Source organism: Sabethes cyaneus, chromosome 1 (assembly GCF_943734655.1).
Source record: "Sabethes cyaneus chromosome 1, idSabCyanKW18_F2, whole genome shotgun sequence".
Taxonomy (NCBI): Eukaryota; Metazoa; Arthropoda; class Insecta; order Diptera; family Culicidae; genus Sabethes; species Sabethes cyaneus.
The window spans coordinates 31,083,632-31,102,439 of NC_071353.1; the positions used below are offsets into that span (position 1 = coordinate 31,083,632).

The following is an 18,808-nucleotide window of genomic DNA, read 5'->3' on the forward strand; positions in this document are numbered from 1 at the left end:
ACACGAAATCAGGTAAAAACAAAGAAACATTCCCAACATTAAATAATGAAAAGTAGCGGACGTTTCTCTACTCTTTTTTCATAAAAAAATATTCGGTTACCTTCCCAAATTGTCGTTTGATGCAAAACTGAACACTAGAGAGATGTTTGAAGTTATCTTTAATTTCCGTGTCCTAATGCCATACAGCTTTCATACCCGTATGTACCCGTACCTTGTTTCCTACCATTCCTCCAGTTTATGCTACATTTCGGATAAAAGATTTCACACCTCGATTAAGCTGCCTGAGTACAGCTTTCCGCTGCTGACCAAACGTTCAAGTTTCCGAATGCCCCAAAATTATATTAGTGGTTGACCCCAAACATTCTTTTTGTAGTTCAGTAAATATAGTTATTCGAGTATTGTTTTGCTTATCATTGAAGTGCATCTGTGTTTTATTTCTGTACTATTCAGGTATCAAAAGGGTACGATGAGGGGGCCGGGGTGCATTAATCAATGAGTCAAATTCTATAATCTTCAATTTCTATCTTCAAAAAATTAATTTTATCATTACAATACGTTTTTTAATGTTAGTCCGTCACCAATTAAAAAAAATTAACAGGTTTCTTAGTAAGTTGAAAGTAAATTGTGTTCTAGGAAGAGCGAACAAGACCCGGCTTCCGATCGTCCTACCCTGTTTGATACATTACCGCTTTATTATGTAGTTTGCTGCCTTACTCAGCTAGATTCGCTTTTGATCCTTATTCTACGCACATGTAGAGCAATAAGAAAGGGAGCGCTCGCGTGAGCGTGCTAGTATACGGCTATTGAAAACTACGCAGTCGGTGATTAATTGCTAGAATGGTATCAGTGCGTGTTATCAAAGAAGACAGAGAGGAGCATCAATGGCAGTCTTGTCCCGGTGCGGTATACGCTGCAGAGAATGAAAGAAAAACTGCTTTTTTTAATCTATGATTTTCCAGATAAAACGAATTCGTTTTTCAGTTTGGCTTACACTCAATAGATCTGGTTAGCAGACACCCCAACAGGACACTCTTGCAAAATTAATCCATTCTGGAATCCTCAATGTAACGTAAGTACAAATAACGTTCCATAATATACTAGCTAATCATGTCTTTCATGAGTAAAACGCGGTAAGTAATAAGCCCGAAAGTACGAAACGCTCCTTAGTTGGATGCGCTTTTTGTTTGTTTGAGTCACCGTCGGTACAATCTAAGTCTAGGACATACATTAAAATTGGGATTGCTGAAAGAAAATACATTTTCTGGTTGAAAAATTTCGTTTAACGAAAAAAGAGCTTAGAATAATAACATGTATTGAAAACAATATAAAAAAGGACTTTAACGCACAAGTTACGACAAAACTGGACAAACTGAATTTTCAGCTCACGTTGACGTGGTGCTGTTCGGTTCCTACGATTTAGTTAAAACTATCCTCTTGCATAACTGGAGACACGATACTTTACGCTTACGATCGCTTAGTTTTTTAAGTAACATTGAAAAATATCAGATTGTGGCAGTTCAAATGTGTTATCTGGATTTCAACCATACTTTCCGAGGCTGCGCGATGCCACAATCCTAATGCCCGCTCCGTTGATTCTACTGTTTGCCGAAATTCCTCCGTGAGTCTAGCTTTCTATTAAAAGGCAAGACCGGCATCTCTGTAGGTCTCGAAGATTTTCTCGATCGAGTTGACGTACGCGGCCGAGCGCAGATCAAGACCCAGGTTGTACTTCATGGCGGTCTTCATGATGGCACGAGCCGAGCGCTCCATCGTGTAATCCAGGCCGGAGTGGACAATATCCTTTTCCGAAGCGCCGGAGATACGCTTCTGGAAAGCTTCCGACGGGGTAACCGGGATTTTGCCGCCAACATTGCCGAAGCGTCTTTCCAGTGAAGCTTGGACCGATTCTGTGACAAGACAGAAACAATAGAACAACAACCGAAAGGATACCTTTCGTTAGTAAAACTTTCACTTATTTGCCAGCAATAATGCGATGCAGCAAGGTTAAACACCATATGAGGGGTAGTGAAGCGGTGACATGCAGATGGAATAAATTTTTACAATCTATTTCTATTCTAAACCATAACATTTTCGGTTAGTGACTTGATTTTTTTTTGTATTCGTTTTTTACACTGAAAAGATTAAATAAGATCATAGACCAATTCCCATGCCATTGAAATTGCCAACTATATATACCAGTTTTACGATGCTTCTTATACGTGAATAAAAATGTGCACATAAAACGAGAAAATGCATGTAATTACAAGTGGCCAGAGTGGGAATTAAGAGAAATCCAATGCCATTATATTCGATTCTAACTAATTTACAGAAATAAATAAGTTAGTCAGATATACAAGTTAGAACCTTAGAATTTCAGCTGAAAAATAACTCTATTACTACGCAAAAAACATAGTGTTAACTCGGACAAAAATTACCACACATCATATGTTAAACAACTGTGCGGTTTCTACAGCAACCAACATCCGATGAGAGTGTTATTATATTGACAGCCAAGTAAAATGCAGTAAAGTGTGTTCTTTTCGTTCGAGTAGTGTTTGTGTAAATAAAAGGTGCAACAAAATAAGAAACAAAACATAGAAGATCAACACAGTAAAAATTATGAAAATAAAATAAACTGAATGAAATAGTACCGAAGCAAATGAAACAACTGAACATAAATAGGGTTATGGACGTTCGATCTGATTTGATATCCGATCATTTATCTTCACAATCGGATATCAAAAGATCAAGTGGGAGAGGGGGAAAGTCGAATGTTGGGTGGTTGTTGGTGTCTGTGCATTGGCTCTGTTTACTAATGTGGTTGACAATTGCGGTACTTAACGGTTTTCGTTAATTGATCGTTCAAGTGATTCCTGGATAGAGGCTATACGGGAGGAAAAAAGAGAAAAAGAAAAAAAGAACGTGTAAACAGAACCATAAATCAGATCGCTACCGAACGAAAACACGCTTCTCTGTACACAAATTACCCTAATGTATCTACACGAAGGCAAGTGCAAGTTGGCAGGTTGAGAAACAATTTTGGCAAATGTTTTTTTCAAGACCCGCGGAAAACACACCAGCCCGGCATGAAAAGTGTGCAAGTGTTGCAAGTATTTGTTATTTGCGTAAGATATTGCTTATCTCCAACTTGAAATAGTTCTAGATAATTTTTATTTGTGTTTGTTGTTATGCCTATACTTTCAATACATTTCTAAGGAAACATATAGGAGGCGTGTTTTACTAGATGGAGAGAAACAAGTGCTTCAAAATTTTAGGCTTATTTAAAAAAAAGATAGAAAGACTAGACAACACTCTATTACAGTAATAATTATACATATATGATCCCATTGTGATGCAATAACGTAACAAAAAAACGTTTTTACAGAATAATAGCAAACAAGAATCGGAAAACCATACAAAATTATTGATTATTCTGCTCCTTTTGGTAATCCTGATTTGAAATAAAACATGTCTGCGGTGTTAAATAAAATTTTGTTCTGTTTTTTTTATTTTACACTAAAACCGCAAGAAAGCAAACCGCCTAAATTCCGAAACACGCGTAAAAACTATCCGTGTTTCAAATTAAACGTTTGGAGTGTGTCTGATCTGATTTTTGCATAAGTCCAATCCGTCCAATCTGCAAACGGGAACAAACCACATAAGAGTTATCTTCTGCCAGAGTAACATATACGGAAATAAACTCTCGCTCGATTTATTTACGTTTGCAGATAGGACCTATTCAAAATAAACCTAGGTCATTTTTCTTTGGCATGATTTGTTTTCATGGTTTCTATCCATAATGTGATTGCGGTGGTTCTTGACTTTTCAAGATTATAACACTAGTTTTTAGAAAGAAATGAGTGTTCATGTCAGCGAACACGTGTTCCATAGGTGCAATAACCAAAGTTTAACGTTTGCTGATAGTAACGAATTATCAGCGGAAGTAATTTTAACAAGTTATGAAGTTTGTGAAACTATTTCTTAGACTTTTCAAACTAAGAGATGACTAATCATTTTCAAATTCAAGAATGAATCCCCTTACGCTTGAGTTATAACAACTTATTGCCAGTGGAAAATACTATTTAGCATCACCTGACAATTCCTGTTTGAGCACATTATAACGATTGGACAAGATACATAAATAGATACATTGATTTTTCAACACAGTTAATAAAAGTTACTTTTTGAACTAACTACTAATTTGTCTCTGCCGTAAAAGAGTTAGTACCCAAATGAAAACGCTAACACCACACAGAATCGAAAAGAAACGTATACAAAGCGAAGCATTGTATTTACAGCTCAAACCAATAATGGAAACCATAGTATAACGTGAAATTGCAATGAACCAGTGAGTGAATTAGCCCAGCAGACGTTAGCTACTGGTTGGTGATCGTAATTCGTACAAAGTGCCCCGTTACCCTGGTGATGAAAACTGAATGCGAATCGATAAAAAGTGCACTAAGAATCAACGATGAAAGCATTACTGTAGAATCAACCAATACCAGCTCTAGTAGATGATTAGGAAAAATATGACTCACTAGTTGAAGTACTTACCGAGTAGGTGGTAGTTGGACTCGCGCTCGTATTTGAAGGTCAAACGACCATACGATACGTGGTTCAAGTTCTTGAGCCACTCGAAGAACGACACAGTCACACCACCGGCGTTGATATACAAATCAGGAATCACCAGGATATTACGGTCGATCAGAATTTTGTCAGCAGCCGGAGTGGTAGGACCGTTGGCAGCCTCAGCGATGATCTACGATTATAAAGCAAGCATTTAACTCTGATCATTCCTCCTGTCGTCGGCTAATGCTACAGAATTTACAAACCTTAGCATTGATTTTGCCAGCATTCTCACTGGTGATGACCTTCTCGACAGCGGCTGGGATGAAAATATCACACGGTTCGTACATCAGATTCTCGCCTTCGTACGGCTTAGCACCAGGGAACCCAACGATGGTTCCATTTTCGTTTCTGTAATCTTCCAAAGCCTTTAAAAAAACTCCAATATTAGCAATTTACATATATAATTCCATTCAGACAATATCTAACCTTGGGATCAATTCCCTGTGGGTTGTAGATAGCACCATCGTGTTCAATAATACCAATGCAGGTGGCACCAGCACGGCACAGATAACGGCACGAATGTAAGCCGACATTACCGAAACCTTGCACGATGAACGTCTTTCCACCCCAGCCGGGAGTAGTGCCGATCATGGCCATGTAGTTTGCCTCACGGATAAAGTTATCCAATCCGTGGAAGACACCACGTCCTGTGGCGGAAACACGGCCATGAATACCGCCCTGGTTGATGGGCTTACCGGTAACACACGCGTGAGCGTTGATGTCTAAGTGACCAATAGTTTTGGCATAAGTGTCCGCAATCCAAGACATTTCACGCTCGCCAGTTCCCATATCCGGAGCCGGTACATCAATACCCGGCCCAATGAAGCCTTTTTTAGACAGTTCCAGAGCGAAGCGCCGGGTAATTTTCTCCAGTTCATGTTCAGAGTATATCTTTGGGTCAATTTTAATACCGGCCTTTGCACCACCAAACGGAACATCTACACAGGCGCACTTGAAGGTCATCAAAGCGGACAAGGCTTTGACCTCATCGCGTGACACATCAAGCGAGAAACGGATACCTAGAAATGGGATAAAATAAATAAGCAGAGAAAATGCCGTATTAGAATAAATCGATTGGTGATCACGGGGCCGTTTCTTTCGAACACCTGTTTCGCCCAGACAGGACGCTAATTAAGCTAAGATTAGAAGCTTTCTGCCACCCAGACACACCCTCTTTTTAGTCTATTCATAACCCATCCACTAAACAAATGGTTTACATCGCATCACGTTTCTAGTAGCCACGGAAGCAAGCCCGTCATCTGCCACACTATTTAGATCACGTTTTTGGCAACGCTTTGGACCAATATCCGGGCGACTGATGTATATCGATATAACGTAGCAAAGCAAAAGGTTCGTTCGTATCGATTTTAGTACGAAGCCATATTACGAAACCAAGTTTTTTTTGTACGAAGTTCTTATTTATATTGAACTTTCCATCGATAAATTACTCGGTTTGAGCAATAAAAAAATAAGCTGCAATCGCAAATTACGCAATACAACTGTCGCATCACCCCATCTTAAAATTACAAAACAGCAATATACAGTTATAAAACAAAACTGCTGCATTTCTGCTGCAACAGTTACATTTATCTTATCACAAAGTTTCGGTGTCATTTCACCGACCATTATCACCCACTGTCGATAGAATATTAACATCTAACAACTGTTGAAAGCCATTGAAAGTGAATGATTTATTGTTTTACAACAATTTTGACAAACAATGTAATGCACGGTTGCTACAAAGCCTCTGCAAACAAATCGCATGTCGAATAACATTTTAATTCTCTGATAAGATTAAAGGTTAGTTAGGTAGTGCTGCTTCATAAAATGAGGTCACCATACCGTTGTTGGTTTTGAGGTTCGCTGGAGGTGTGTTCACTTGCGTCAACGATAGGTCAGTTGCTTAGAACCGACGACATGTGACGTGGGTGACTTCACGAAGAGTCCACTGGCATGTCACCAAACTAAAAATATCCGCAGTCGCCACTAGGCACGGCAAGAGTAGTTGTGCTCTCACCGTTTTACGCTGTGTTTCCTGTTGTCCTGCTGAGTTCAACTTTTTAGCAGCTTTGTCTATCAATTTGCTATGGCTGTGCACTCGTGGGGGTATACGTAAAAACATATACGGTACAGTACATAGGTTGAAATCGAAAGTTGTGCAGCGTAAATGATTATACACAGCTATGGTAAACAAGCAAAAAAAATATGCGCTGCAGGAGACTTAGTTGTTACTTCCACTGATAAGATGATAACAGCAAAGTAGCAACAAATCGAGGTGTGGTCTCAGCACAACTTTTTTTTAGATTAGGTATAGAATTCCGCGATTAAGCGTCAATCGTTTGAAAATTCGAAATAAATTTTGAAATTCCCTAAATTTTTTGGCGATATTTATGGTCGTTAAGAGTTTCCTGTTTTCTACGAATCCATTGTCTCTATTGTGAAAACTTTGACGCATTCAAAATCGTATCTTTTTTGGGAAATAATTACAAAACAAAGCAATGCAAATCCAAGAAATTGAAATTAATGTAATGTGGACCGTATAGAGGAACTAGGGGCAAGACGACCACCCGGGGCAAAAGTGCCATTCTTCAGTTTTCCACGAAAAAGACGAAGAATTTTAATATGGTTATTTTTTATGGTTTTTATAGTGTTCTACAATATACTATAAGAAAATTCATCGATAAAAAATATAAATTCAGACTTAAAAATGATTTTGAAATTTTACTTTTTGAAAATTGCACAAAATGATAATGGCTATGCTGGAAACAAGCATACTGAAATGTTATTTGTTTTTATGTGATTATTTTTGGTATAACACATTAATTAGACCTAATTCCTATAGGAATTTTAAATCCAACATTTCTCCACTTTTGATCATTTTCCCCACCATAGTGGCACTTTTGCCCCGTGCCTATTAATATCGAGTGCAAAAACATCTGAAACGAAAACGTTATTTTTCTCTATATTCATATTATTTTGATATTAAACTCACTGAAACTGTTTAGATTCTACCCTCATCTAAGTTTTAGGCCATGGCCATTTCAGGTTGAATTCAATTGGTTCTTTGTACCCGTAATTAATTGAAAACAGTTATGGTGTCCTTTATGCCCCGGATCCCCCTACTTTTGTTTCAGGTATCAGAAAAGCTATTTTTGTTACATTCACAACTAGAAAAAATTTACGCTATTTAAGAATACATCGCGTTAATCAAGGCATTTTGATATATATCTGTCAAAAAATATGATCCTCTTTTGAATCCTCCATTTGAATATTGTCGGTGTATTTATGATAAACTTCTAAGCGCATATGAAGGCCGAAAGAAGGGGTTGTCATTTATGAATTTCATAAATGTGCTGAACCAATCGGAGTTGAATTTTTTATTTTTAGCTAGTTTCGAGCGCGACGCATGTTTTTGCGTTATCAGTTTTGCTCTATTTTAGTAGACTGTATAACAGTCAGTTATAGAATCAACCACTAATTATCCCTTATCACCGTGTAAAATTTTATATAATTGTTTAGTATGACGCATGTTCTACAGGTTACGTGAGGTCAGATTCCGGGATACAATCCCGTGCCGCATAGGAGCCGGACAATAGTATGGTAAAAACATCCTGGTTCGGTAAAAGTTATACAACGGTACTAACGAGTTTTTAATTCACTATTGTATGCATGGTAATATGAGTTGTTGAGGTCCAAATAGTTAAAATTTAAAAAAGAAAAATACAATAAGAACGTCTGCGCAGGAGTTTTCAAATGATTCTCAATCAGTAGTTTAATTTCCCGCTCAAAAATGCTTGTTCACATGGGAAGCCACTAAATAAGAATGCAAAATGAAAACTTCCGAAAAATAAGTGGTCGATATTCTAACGGGTGGCAACTAAAATTTTGGATTTTTTTCGCGGCCCTTATGCTCAACAACAAACGAGCTCAGAGAGAAATGAGAGTATGTATGTGTTAGCTCTCTCTCTCCTCTCCGTTGATATGTTTTGTTTGGTTTATGCTTGCCCAGTTTTGCCAAAAATGGCGTCGAAACCAGAAGCATTCCGGGAGCGCGTTGTACATTTCTACGAACTGCAACAGAAATCTCGGCAAAAAAGTATACGGTACAACATTTAAAAAGCAAATATATTGCGTCTTCGGCTGTTTATCATATCCTAAGATGCTCAACAACTATTCGCAAGCAAGGTAGTGGAAGAACAGCCAAAATCCTCTGGTTTGGCTATCAATTAAGATGCACCAGAGGAATGTCTGAAGAAAATTTTGATCCCGTTTCTACAAAAGCATCATGCAGATGGACAATACGTGTTTCGGTCGGATATAGCATCATCTCATTACGCAAAAAAAATATAATCGTTCCTGAATACCCATTCGATCCCATTTTTACCCAAAAACGACGACCCGAAAAATCTGTTTCAGTGCGCCCAATCGAAGATTTCTTCGGGATTTTGAGTTCATTGGTGTACAAAAATAACTGGAGAGCCACGAATTGCCAACAGTTGATTGGTAGAATCAAGAGATGCAATCGCAAAGTTGACATGACGGCCGTACAACGCTCCTGTTCGGACATCAAACGGAAGCTTTGCCGAACAGCCGATTTACACTACACACACTACACACTATTTTTTTGTTGCTACAATGGATAATGTATCTTTAATTTCGGTAAATCAGATCTTCTTCATGTATCTTTGTCTTTTTTTGACAGCTTGAGAAAAAAATTCCAAAATTTTAGTTGCCACCCGTTAATTCGGTAATCCGTAGGATCTATGGACTGTTTAAAAAGTAACAACGCCCAATAAAAAGTTAAGGGGCATGACCGACTAGCTAATTAACGTATTGGGACAAAATTTTTCTTGTGTTTCGAGAAAAAGTGCATAATATTTGAAAATTGTATTTTTCAGGAGCGATGTTTTATTGCGTCGAGTTTGTTTTGCACGGCATTGAAATAGAATTACAAAATTAGTAACAAGATAAGTGGAAAAGTTTTCTGTGTATGTTTTTTGTGTATGCCAGAAGAGCACTGGGCTCAAAAGTGCCACTGCGATAGTCACGAAGATTGTCTTTTGTAGTTGGCCCCGATTGCTGTACACAGTTTAGAGATTGCTCATACCCATTGATGGAGTTGAGTTGGGTTGTAAGACTGTTCTCCAATTAGGTACTACATAGTTAATAAAACCAATAACCTTCTTGGGATGAAGTTTCTATACAGAGTATGAAGTTAACAGGTAGCTCCGAAGAAGCTGTACCTGGAAGACGCAAGAGCTCCACAGGAGCAGAGCAAGTGTGCTGAAATTTTTAGTTCTAAATTGCAGAAGCGGAAAATGTCGGTTAAGACCTTGCCATTTGTCTTTAAATGGTAAAGAGTGGGACAATGTCCGGCGAGGAGTCCCGTAATTGTGCGGGAACTGCGCGTTAAGGTACGTAGTTTTTTAACTACTGCAGGGTCTGGGTAGATAAACTGTGGCTTGTCTACAGCCCTGCGCTTGATACTAACTGGATGCTATTTCTAGCCAAGGGCATGGTGTGTTGCTATCTCTTTCTCATGCAGGAGTGAAGAGAGCAACTTTCAAATGGTCCTCGGTAAAGGGGAATTCTCAGCAAATTTTTTGGTTCCTGTCAAAATTACCGTTATGTACCTATGCGTGGGACATCGAAAATGTATGAATTTGACAGCCACTTCACCCCGTAGTTTCTAGCTTTTCCCCGGTCAGTAATTCGCTTTTGACAGCGGATATGGAGGTGGCCGGAAACGGTTCGGGACCAATGAACTGATCCTTGTCTCGCAAGGCTGTCGGCAAGCTCATTGCCCTTGATTCCGCAGTGTTCCCAACATCCAGAATAATGAAACTTTGTTCTGGCGGGAGAGCTGTCTTAACGTTGTTCTGCACTCCCAAATTAATTTGGATGCACATTTGGTGAACTTGAGAGCCAGTAGTGCAGCCGGGCTATCCGTAAAGATCCCGATTTTCGCATGCCTATACTTTCGTTTTAGACATATCTTAGCGCAGATGTTTTGCAGATACTTTCACTTGGAAAAAGGTTGCCATTTGCCCAGTGGAAGAGCTTCCTTTATTCCGGGTCCATAAACTGCGGAACCAGTGCAAGTCCCAATTTTAGATCCATCTGTAAAGAAGCAGATGGTACCAGATGGAAAAACAGGCCCTCCATTGCTCCATACAGTGCGATCAGTATCAATTACACTGTACAGAACATCCATGTTAGGCCGTGCCTCCATCCAGTCAGAGATTGTCGTTACCAGGGGTGACAGTTTGAGCTCCCTTAGTACGCGACCAATTTGATCCCCCTCAAGTATGTTACGACACCTTTGCAACATTAGTGTACCGAGTTCGGCTTCCTTCTTCACATGAAGATGTAAAGGCAGCAGGCTTATCCTGCACTCAGTGAACTTATTTTGCTTTTTTAACTGTAACGCCTCAGCCAAACAAAATTCAAAATATTATATATGGGGCATTTATAGAGTATATTATTATCCATAAGATTGCTGAACGAAGTATTGCTCTATCTTTAGTATTTACGGCGCACTCCCAGTTCACACTGGCTGGTGCACCAAGGTGTGATCCCTCGCTAAGATTTTGATCGACGTATTCCCTTGCTTAACAGCATTGCTTGAATCCAGCTCATTGTCGGCTGATCAGTTCCTTTATTAAGGATAGCCGTATTAATTGAAGCGAAGAACGTGTTGTCGAAAGCGCCTTCAATGTCAAAAAAAGCATAAAGTTCCGTCTCTTGGTATTGAAGCGAGTTTTCAATCAGCGTCACTAGGCAATGAAGTACGGTTTCCGTAGATTTACCGCGGTGGTAAGCATGTTGATTGCCATGCAGAGGGGAGTTCTGTAAAAACTCATTACGGATGTGATTATCCGTCATTTTTTCCATCAACTTGAGAAACGTTGATGTCAGACTAATTGGTCGGAAAGCTTTTGGCATGGTTTTATCTTTTTTGCCTCCCTTAGGCATGAACACCACCCTGACCTTCCGCCAGCTTGTCGGAACATGTCCCAACATAAAGCTGGCCCGAAACAGGTTGATGAGCTCGGATATTATAATCTCGTCCGTTTTTTGTAAGGAGATGGGTAGTATGCTATCCAGACCCGGAGACTTCATTGGTTCAAAGGAGCTGAGTGCCCAATTCATTGAAGCCTCCGTAAACAGCCGACGTGCAAGTAGAACAGAGTCGTTTGACACATTGCGTTATGACTCAACTTCCTGCTGCGCGCCGGCGTCGCTTCCAGTGGACACTGTCGAACCAGGGAACTGCGTGTTCATAAGAATCTCCAACGTTTCCCTAGTATTAACAGTGAGACTACCATCTTCTTTTTTCTTTTTTGCCCAACGCTTTTTGCAGTCGCGCCGCCTCAGGCAGAGCCTGGATGCTTTCGTAAAACTTCACTCTGGACCTTGACTTTGCGAAGCTCTGCGTTGTATCTGGTGAGAGATGCTCTGTAGGCCTCCTAACTGGACGTGATCTTACTGTGTTACCTGACTCACTGCGCATAGCGTTGTATTCGCGGTTTCGTGTTGGTTCGAAAGGTTTCGAAAAATATCGCCCTTGTATCGAAAATATCGTTGATTTTGATCACTAAAAATAACGTACTTAAACGTTATATTGCAAGTGCTAGTAGTACGCAATAATTGTATTGTGAAACTAAATTGTTAATTATGCAACTTTTTACAAGTTAAATGCAATAACAAAAGCACAACTTATAAAAAATCGTTTGTTATCGATATTAGCTGCGTATGCGTTAAAAACGAATAAAACGCATGGTGACGTTTTATTTCAATAACACGCATTTTCGCAATGAGTCAGGTAAAACAGTAGCCCTGTTGAATAAACGTCTAGTCTCCCGACGAAAGTTGCTGAGCGATTCATTCCACCAGGACACGTCACGGCAGACTGTCCGCATGATTAACGAATAGTTAGCGGTCAGTAGAATCCGAAATAAAAATATTGTGATTTTATCATAAATTTCAATCAGCCATGTCCCCTTGCAATTGCATAGAAAACAATTTCCGTGCTATAATTGGGGCCAATTATAACCGAATTCGAACCCGTTTCTTCTCGCAGATCCTTGTGCATCGCAGGTATTTATTAACCTTTGAACCACTGCGCACTGGATAAAAGAAGACTCCACAACCCTTCTACGTAGTTCTACGAGCACCTGGGAGGAAAAGTGGGTTCGAATCCGAATAAAATTGGCTCAGATCATAGCTAGATTTGATCCGCGGATCCCCCAGCTCGGGTGCAAGATGAGGTACACAAGTTTTTAAGCGTTGCTTCAATGACCTTCCCTCTTATAAATTCCCGCTCTTTGCCCTTCCCGCCTTGTCCCGTTCTGTTTGGATACTATCAACATCTTTGTTTCATTATTATCTTCTATCGTCCTTTCGACATTTGTAAAAAGCTACCGTTATTTTTTTTTTGTTTTGTAGGAGAATGAACCACTGCGACCAATAATAGTGATCTATTGTGGTAACTAGCGTTATAAAAAATTAATTACATTTTTTAATTTGCTGAACAACTCGCAGAACTTGTTTGTACTAAAAATTATATCCTAAAACAATGTTGAGTGATGTTTCTTCGTTTTCACTTACGTAAAACCAAAAACAAGAAATTCGAGACCAAGCTGCACTTCTAACCTTGCATGAAATCGAAAGTACAACTTATTTAAACGCATGTCTGGCGATCTCTCGCCTAGTCTACAACCGCATCAGTCATCCATTAGTTCCCTAAACGTTTTAGATATTTCTAAAAATATCCTCCTTGCTCTCTAATGCCACTTCAAATGGCGGTCCGCTATGTGCGCTACACTTTGTACGTTCTAAATGATGTATGCTAGTGTGATAGTGGTTGTATGGGACAAAAGTGGTTTGCTGAATGAAAGAAAGAATTTGTTTGTAATGTTTGTAACTCAAAAAGTTCGAATTCAGGACCAAATTCAACAAATGTGTTCAAATTCGGAAACCAATTAGGTTTTTTAAATTTAACTTTATATCCTACTTTTCATTTGATATGAAAATTGCTAGTCCTCGTGGAAAATTTTCATTCACAATATATGCAACAAGAACCATTAGAAAGATAAAATTTACCATCAGATTTTCACCTTGTGTGGGTGGGTAACTTTGTGGGTCTCCTAAATAATGTTAGATTCAGCGAAATGTCCAAAGCTATTTGAAATTATAATTATGTAATATATAAATTAACGTTTAAAGTGTATGTTCGCATTTTTCAGTCTCATTTGCAAAGGTTACAAACATCGTAGACGAGAAAACAGCTAACCTTCATTTAGATTGGCATTTGTTCTCCATATACAACAATGACAATTGTCCGTTTCGGTTTTATCAACAACATGGATTCCCTTCTTGTTCCCTTCGATATACGTGTAATCTTTGTAGCCCCAATGCACTCTAAACAGCGCGTCGCGACTGGCACCGATCGATCTTCTGTGCAAACAAACGCTTTGAATAGAGGCCCGTCTCGCAACAGTTGACTAGCGAGCGATGAAATGTTTGTTCGATCGATTAGCCATCTTGACGACATGACTTATCGAGCAGTTAACGACAGCGTTGAATCAGACAGCCAGGCCAGTAGGTATCAGGTGACCAATTCTCGATGTCGTCCTAATTTCAACCATAAACAGGTTATTTCAAGGGCTATTAATATTTTTTTCTACGGGTTTGTTCTGTCTGATTGTAGCTGAGAAGCGCGCTTATCAATGTGGTGTCAAACGTCCGAAGTTGTAATTGTCGATCCAACCAAGTCGTGCATAGGTCACATCCATAAAACCGGTAAAGATGATGACGTGCCCCCTTCTGATTTCTGTTTCGGTATTTACTATCACCTCCGAAAGACACATCAAAACATGTTTTCCGTCACGGCAGGAATAATTTTGACGTCTGCTCTTCTATTCGCGCTAGTCAAAAATCAACATTTAGCACTTCTGCAACTAACCAGAGCGCTCGCGATAAGTGGCTATAACTTGCGAATACCGTAAAAATGATAACACTTTCGGTCCCAAAAGCAGAGAACAACAACGCAAGGTGTTTTCGACGCTCTGTTGCCATGTACGGATTGCTGTCTCGAGGTCACCTCGGACGCAGCATTTCCCGAGGGTCGTTTCACACCAATTAGCAGTGCAGATTATCTTATCTGCTTTTCAAGCAGAAGACAACCGACTGACGGCGGCGACTGTTGTAAAAATGTGTATTCGTGATTCGCTTGTTTTTCGGCTGGTGGTGGGGGCGTCACTTGTTCGAAATGTTTGCACAGTGGTTTTTTGTCATGCATTTTAATAATCTACGCAATATTTTTAGATAAGTTGATAACCTCAAAGCTTTATATATTTCTATGGAATACAAATATGACAAAACAAAAACAATCAAATCGCTCCAAACACAACCCTGACGAGTGGCATTTATCATAGAGCCGCAAAAATATTAAGACAGGTCAAATTTGACTAACTTAGCAGTTAAACAAATGTTTCGTAAATTGAGTTAACACGAAATGTCTGCGGCTATCAGAGTTTGTCTGACGTAGTACGAATTCGGCAGCAACAAATTGTCTACGGGTTGGCATTTTAACCGGCATCAAAACCGGTTTCGATTTGGATTGTTATTAGTCAGGCAAATAAAAATTGAATAAAAAGCAAATACATATAACAGCGAAACAAGTCACCATCAACATTGTGTTGGTATTAGTGGTACTGCGAAGATCGATTTGCTACCGGTTGCCGGGCATAATAATAATGGATCGCTTCATGAGTTCGCGAGACGTTGGAACTGTCGACATGCTTATCAGTATAAACCAAATGTAAACACGTGCTCGCCTCTCGGTACTACTAACTTGTGACTTCGTCTGTAGTGTAAAACGGCCTATCTTTAGTGCCAAGCGTAAAATTATGCGACCACCAGAAATGATTTCGTCAGCTGTTTACTTCCTTGATGTGTACAGCAAAGAAAACGAAATAATTCAGTATATTTCTAGATTCTGTACAAAAAAAACCTATTTATAAAGAAATGTAATTTTATTCCATTCAAATACAAAATTGATTTTTATGTTACGCCACATTTTCAGATAGGAATATATCATGGGAAACGCCACATATTCATTTCATTTGTATCATTGATTTTTTTATTGTTGTGCGGAAGTTGAACAATCCTATTTGAGTTTTTCGGCTAACAGAAAAAAAACAAATTACGAAAGTAATTAGTGTAATTAGGTACACATTATTTTCGAACGTTTTTGTAGACATTTTGATTTTGAATGTCGTTTTAAATTAGCCTATTCATATGGAATTCCCCACATCTTCACCACTTCCTACGCTCTCTTTTTCAACATTTTCATATTGACTGCTACATTTAACATTCAATTGCACTATTTTTGTTATCACTGAAAACAATCATTGAGCAGACTATACGACGAAAAACTTCCTTTCTTACATAACATCAACAAAACTAGTGACCTATTTGCCCATCATTTAGTTGTTGTGTAAGATTCGAGAACATTCAACTTTCCATTATTTATTTTTTTTTTGTGCAGCTAGTAATATCTTTGAGAATGGACTCCCGAAGCTTTTATTTAATAATTTATGAAGACTGAATTATTATGTGTAAAAGTTTCCTTATACTATGAAAAAAGATTGAAAAGCTTTGTTTTAGATTTAGTCTGAGTCACACACAATACATTATCAACAATTACAACAAAATTTCATTGATCCAATAATTAATCTTAGCAAACAGCATCTTAGAAAAGCAGTGTGATAATGGGCAAATTTGTAAGGCAAGCACTTCGCAGCAAAAAAATTAAAATTTTACAACAAAAATTCGCATCTTCATTCGAAAAAGCGCCCAAATGATAATAAGTTTAAAAAATTAATGAAAATTCCGCTGTCTCAACGATGTATGAAACAAGAACTAAAATCTATTTTTAACTAACGCTTCCATCGATTTCCGTCAACACGTGAATCTTAAGGGTACACCTTTGCTCAGGCAATGACATTCATCACCCAGCCGTCCATATCGCATTCACGTTAGCATTTCACGAATAGATTCACGAGGAAAATTACGGAATGAATCATTTTAAGACTTTAACCAACAGTCTAGTGTGTTTTCTGTTTTTGTTCACAAACACTTTCATCTAGAAAAAATATTTTGAAAACCACACGCATATCTATTCGACGATCTCCTGCTTGTCTATTCCATTGAAAGAAAGGGTTCATGGTATTAAGCAGCATAGAAAACGCATTATTCTAAGCTTGAGCTACAATCCGTACGAAACAACGAAACAGTATAGGGACGCAAAATAGCAGGAAAGGCAGCCTCCACGCAAAATCCTCTCGAACGCCCACTCCCCCCTTTACGCAACAGTAAAATGGTTCAACAACATAAGTTATCATCCATTAATTTCATACTCAAACAATTCCCGCAAAAAAAAAAAAACAGTGTTTATTTTATCATCATGTTTGTATTCTATACCGACAAACAAACTTTCAATTTAAAAAAGAAAATGTTTTAAAAGAGATGCAATTCTAATTGCTTGACATGCCTGTCTTGCAGGACAATAAAACCACGCGAGCAATCGAACTTCAATGCACAATAGCTATTATACTGGACTGACGGTACAAGCTGCTGTTTGTAGCTACCGCAAGCCGTACGCATTTCCCGGTGGGAAAGCTCGTGTCACCTTTTACTTGTCCGGCGAAAGGCAATATTATTAAAGATGGCTATTTATATAAATTTATCTTATTACACGAGAAAACAATCTCTGTTTTGACCGGTATTTTTATTTTCTTCAACATGCTAGAACACACGCAAACGAAAGGAAAAATTTTCCTTCTAGTTACATAATCGGTCACATTTTCGTCGCAATCTGCGATATAAAACCCATACCCTTGAGCACGACTGCTTGCCACTCTGTGCTGATTATCGGTATTATTTTAAAACGGAAAAGTTCACTTACCTCCTTTCGTCGGAGTTCGATGGGTACAGTGTTGGGCGCGGTATCCGGTAATCATCTCATAATCGCCGGAGTCTCTGCGAAGTGGAAACGCGATTTCGATGATGTGGTCACACGGCTGCATCAGCATCAAGATTCCCTTGACCTTCTTGCGTTTCTCTTCCGCCGAGGCACGGCCTTTGATGGTTTCAATCATTTTGCCCTCGCAAATCTGAGCGGCCCGGTGGAAGAAGTACTCGACCATATCGAAAAAGCGTGGATTCGCTGCCGTTGGGACATCCCTTAGCCGATCCGGGATTTGATGGGTTGAGCAATTTCGATGCTGGACACCGCTCACAGCTACAGCCTTTACAATGGTGGGCACCTCCTGTTTGAGCACACCGCTCTTGACAATCGTTTTCAGGTGGAACATTTTTCACTCCTCTGACAATAATGGGGTCAGAATAAAGGAAAAGATAGGAACTAATTATCAAATCAAATTTGTAGGTGTGCACTCTTAATGTTGCCTATACTAAGTCTAAAGGTGTTCTGGAAGGTATACGGAATTTTTGCTCAAGCGAAAATGCAATATTCAATAAAAACTCAACAGTAATTTAATTTATAAACGTGACAATAATGCATGCGCCATCGCAATAAAGCATGCGAAATCGTTTTCCGAACAAATTCCTGATGAACATTCCAAGCACTTGTAAATCTTTCATCCAACAATAATTCCAAATATTTTACAACCTCTTATCCTCCTGCACACTTCAAATGGTTAAAAACTCACTTTTTTAATTCACGGATGCCTCTGTCGTTCTCTAACGCGCACTACTATTGTTTCGAGGACGATGTGAGACGTCCAAAGAAATTAAAAAAATGCAATGGGGCGTAAAACAGGAATAAGAACTAGAATTTACACGGCACACAAAGCGAAAAGGCTCTCTTCGACTTGCAGTGAACGCTGCCTGTCGGACGACTCGAGCAGCAGCAGCAGTTGAACTGGATCTAACACCACTCGGGAACGAACGGATCTGGTAGCGAATAGACGGGCGAAAGCGATTTTATGCGAAAACTGCACGTATTTACATTTGAGTTCTACACAATTCTCTCGTGTCGGTGACACAAACACAACGGTAAACACATGAGCGCTGCGCTGAGTCCGGTTCGAGCCGGGCTCCGGTCACTCCTCGCGATATACCGCTAATTCGCATCGCTAGGTGAAACGAA

At 39.1% G+C, this 18,808-nt stretch overlaps 1 protein-coding gene across 2 annotated transcripts; it reads right to left on the reverse strand.

Moving 5' to 3' along the window:
- Window positions 1–410: 410 nt before the first annotated feature.
- Window positions 411–18,592, reverse strand: LOC128732878 (glutamate dehydrogenase, mitochondrial). 2 transcript variants are annotated; one of them, XM_053826302.1, is made up of 7 exons: window positions 18,369–18,592; window positions 17,603–18,022; window positions 5,056–5,648; window positions 4,833–4,994; window positions 4,555–4,759; window positions 2,843–2,884; window positions 411–1,907 (listed from the first exon to the last, which is right to left on the reverse strand). In XM_053826302.1, exons 2-7 carry the CDS (start codon window positions 18,009–18,011, stop codon window positions 1,636–1,638), a joined length of 1,683 nt encoding a protein of 560 aa, XP_053682277.1. In that variant the 5' UTR covers window positions 18,012–18,022; window positions 18,369–18,592; the 3' UTR covers window positions 411–1,635. The 2 variants fall into 2 exon arrangements, with proteins under 2 accessions (XP_053682277.1, XP_053682278.1); XM_053826303.1 differs by lacking the exon at window positions 2,843–2,884.
- Window positions 18,593–18,808: the final 216 nt, after the last annotated feature.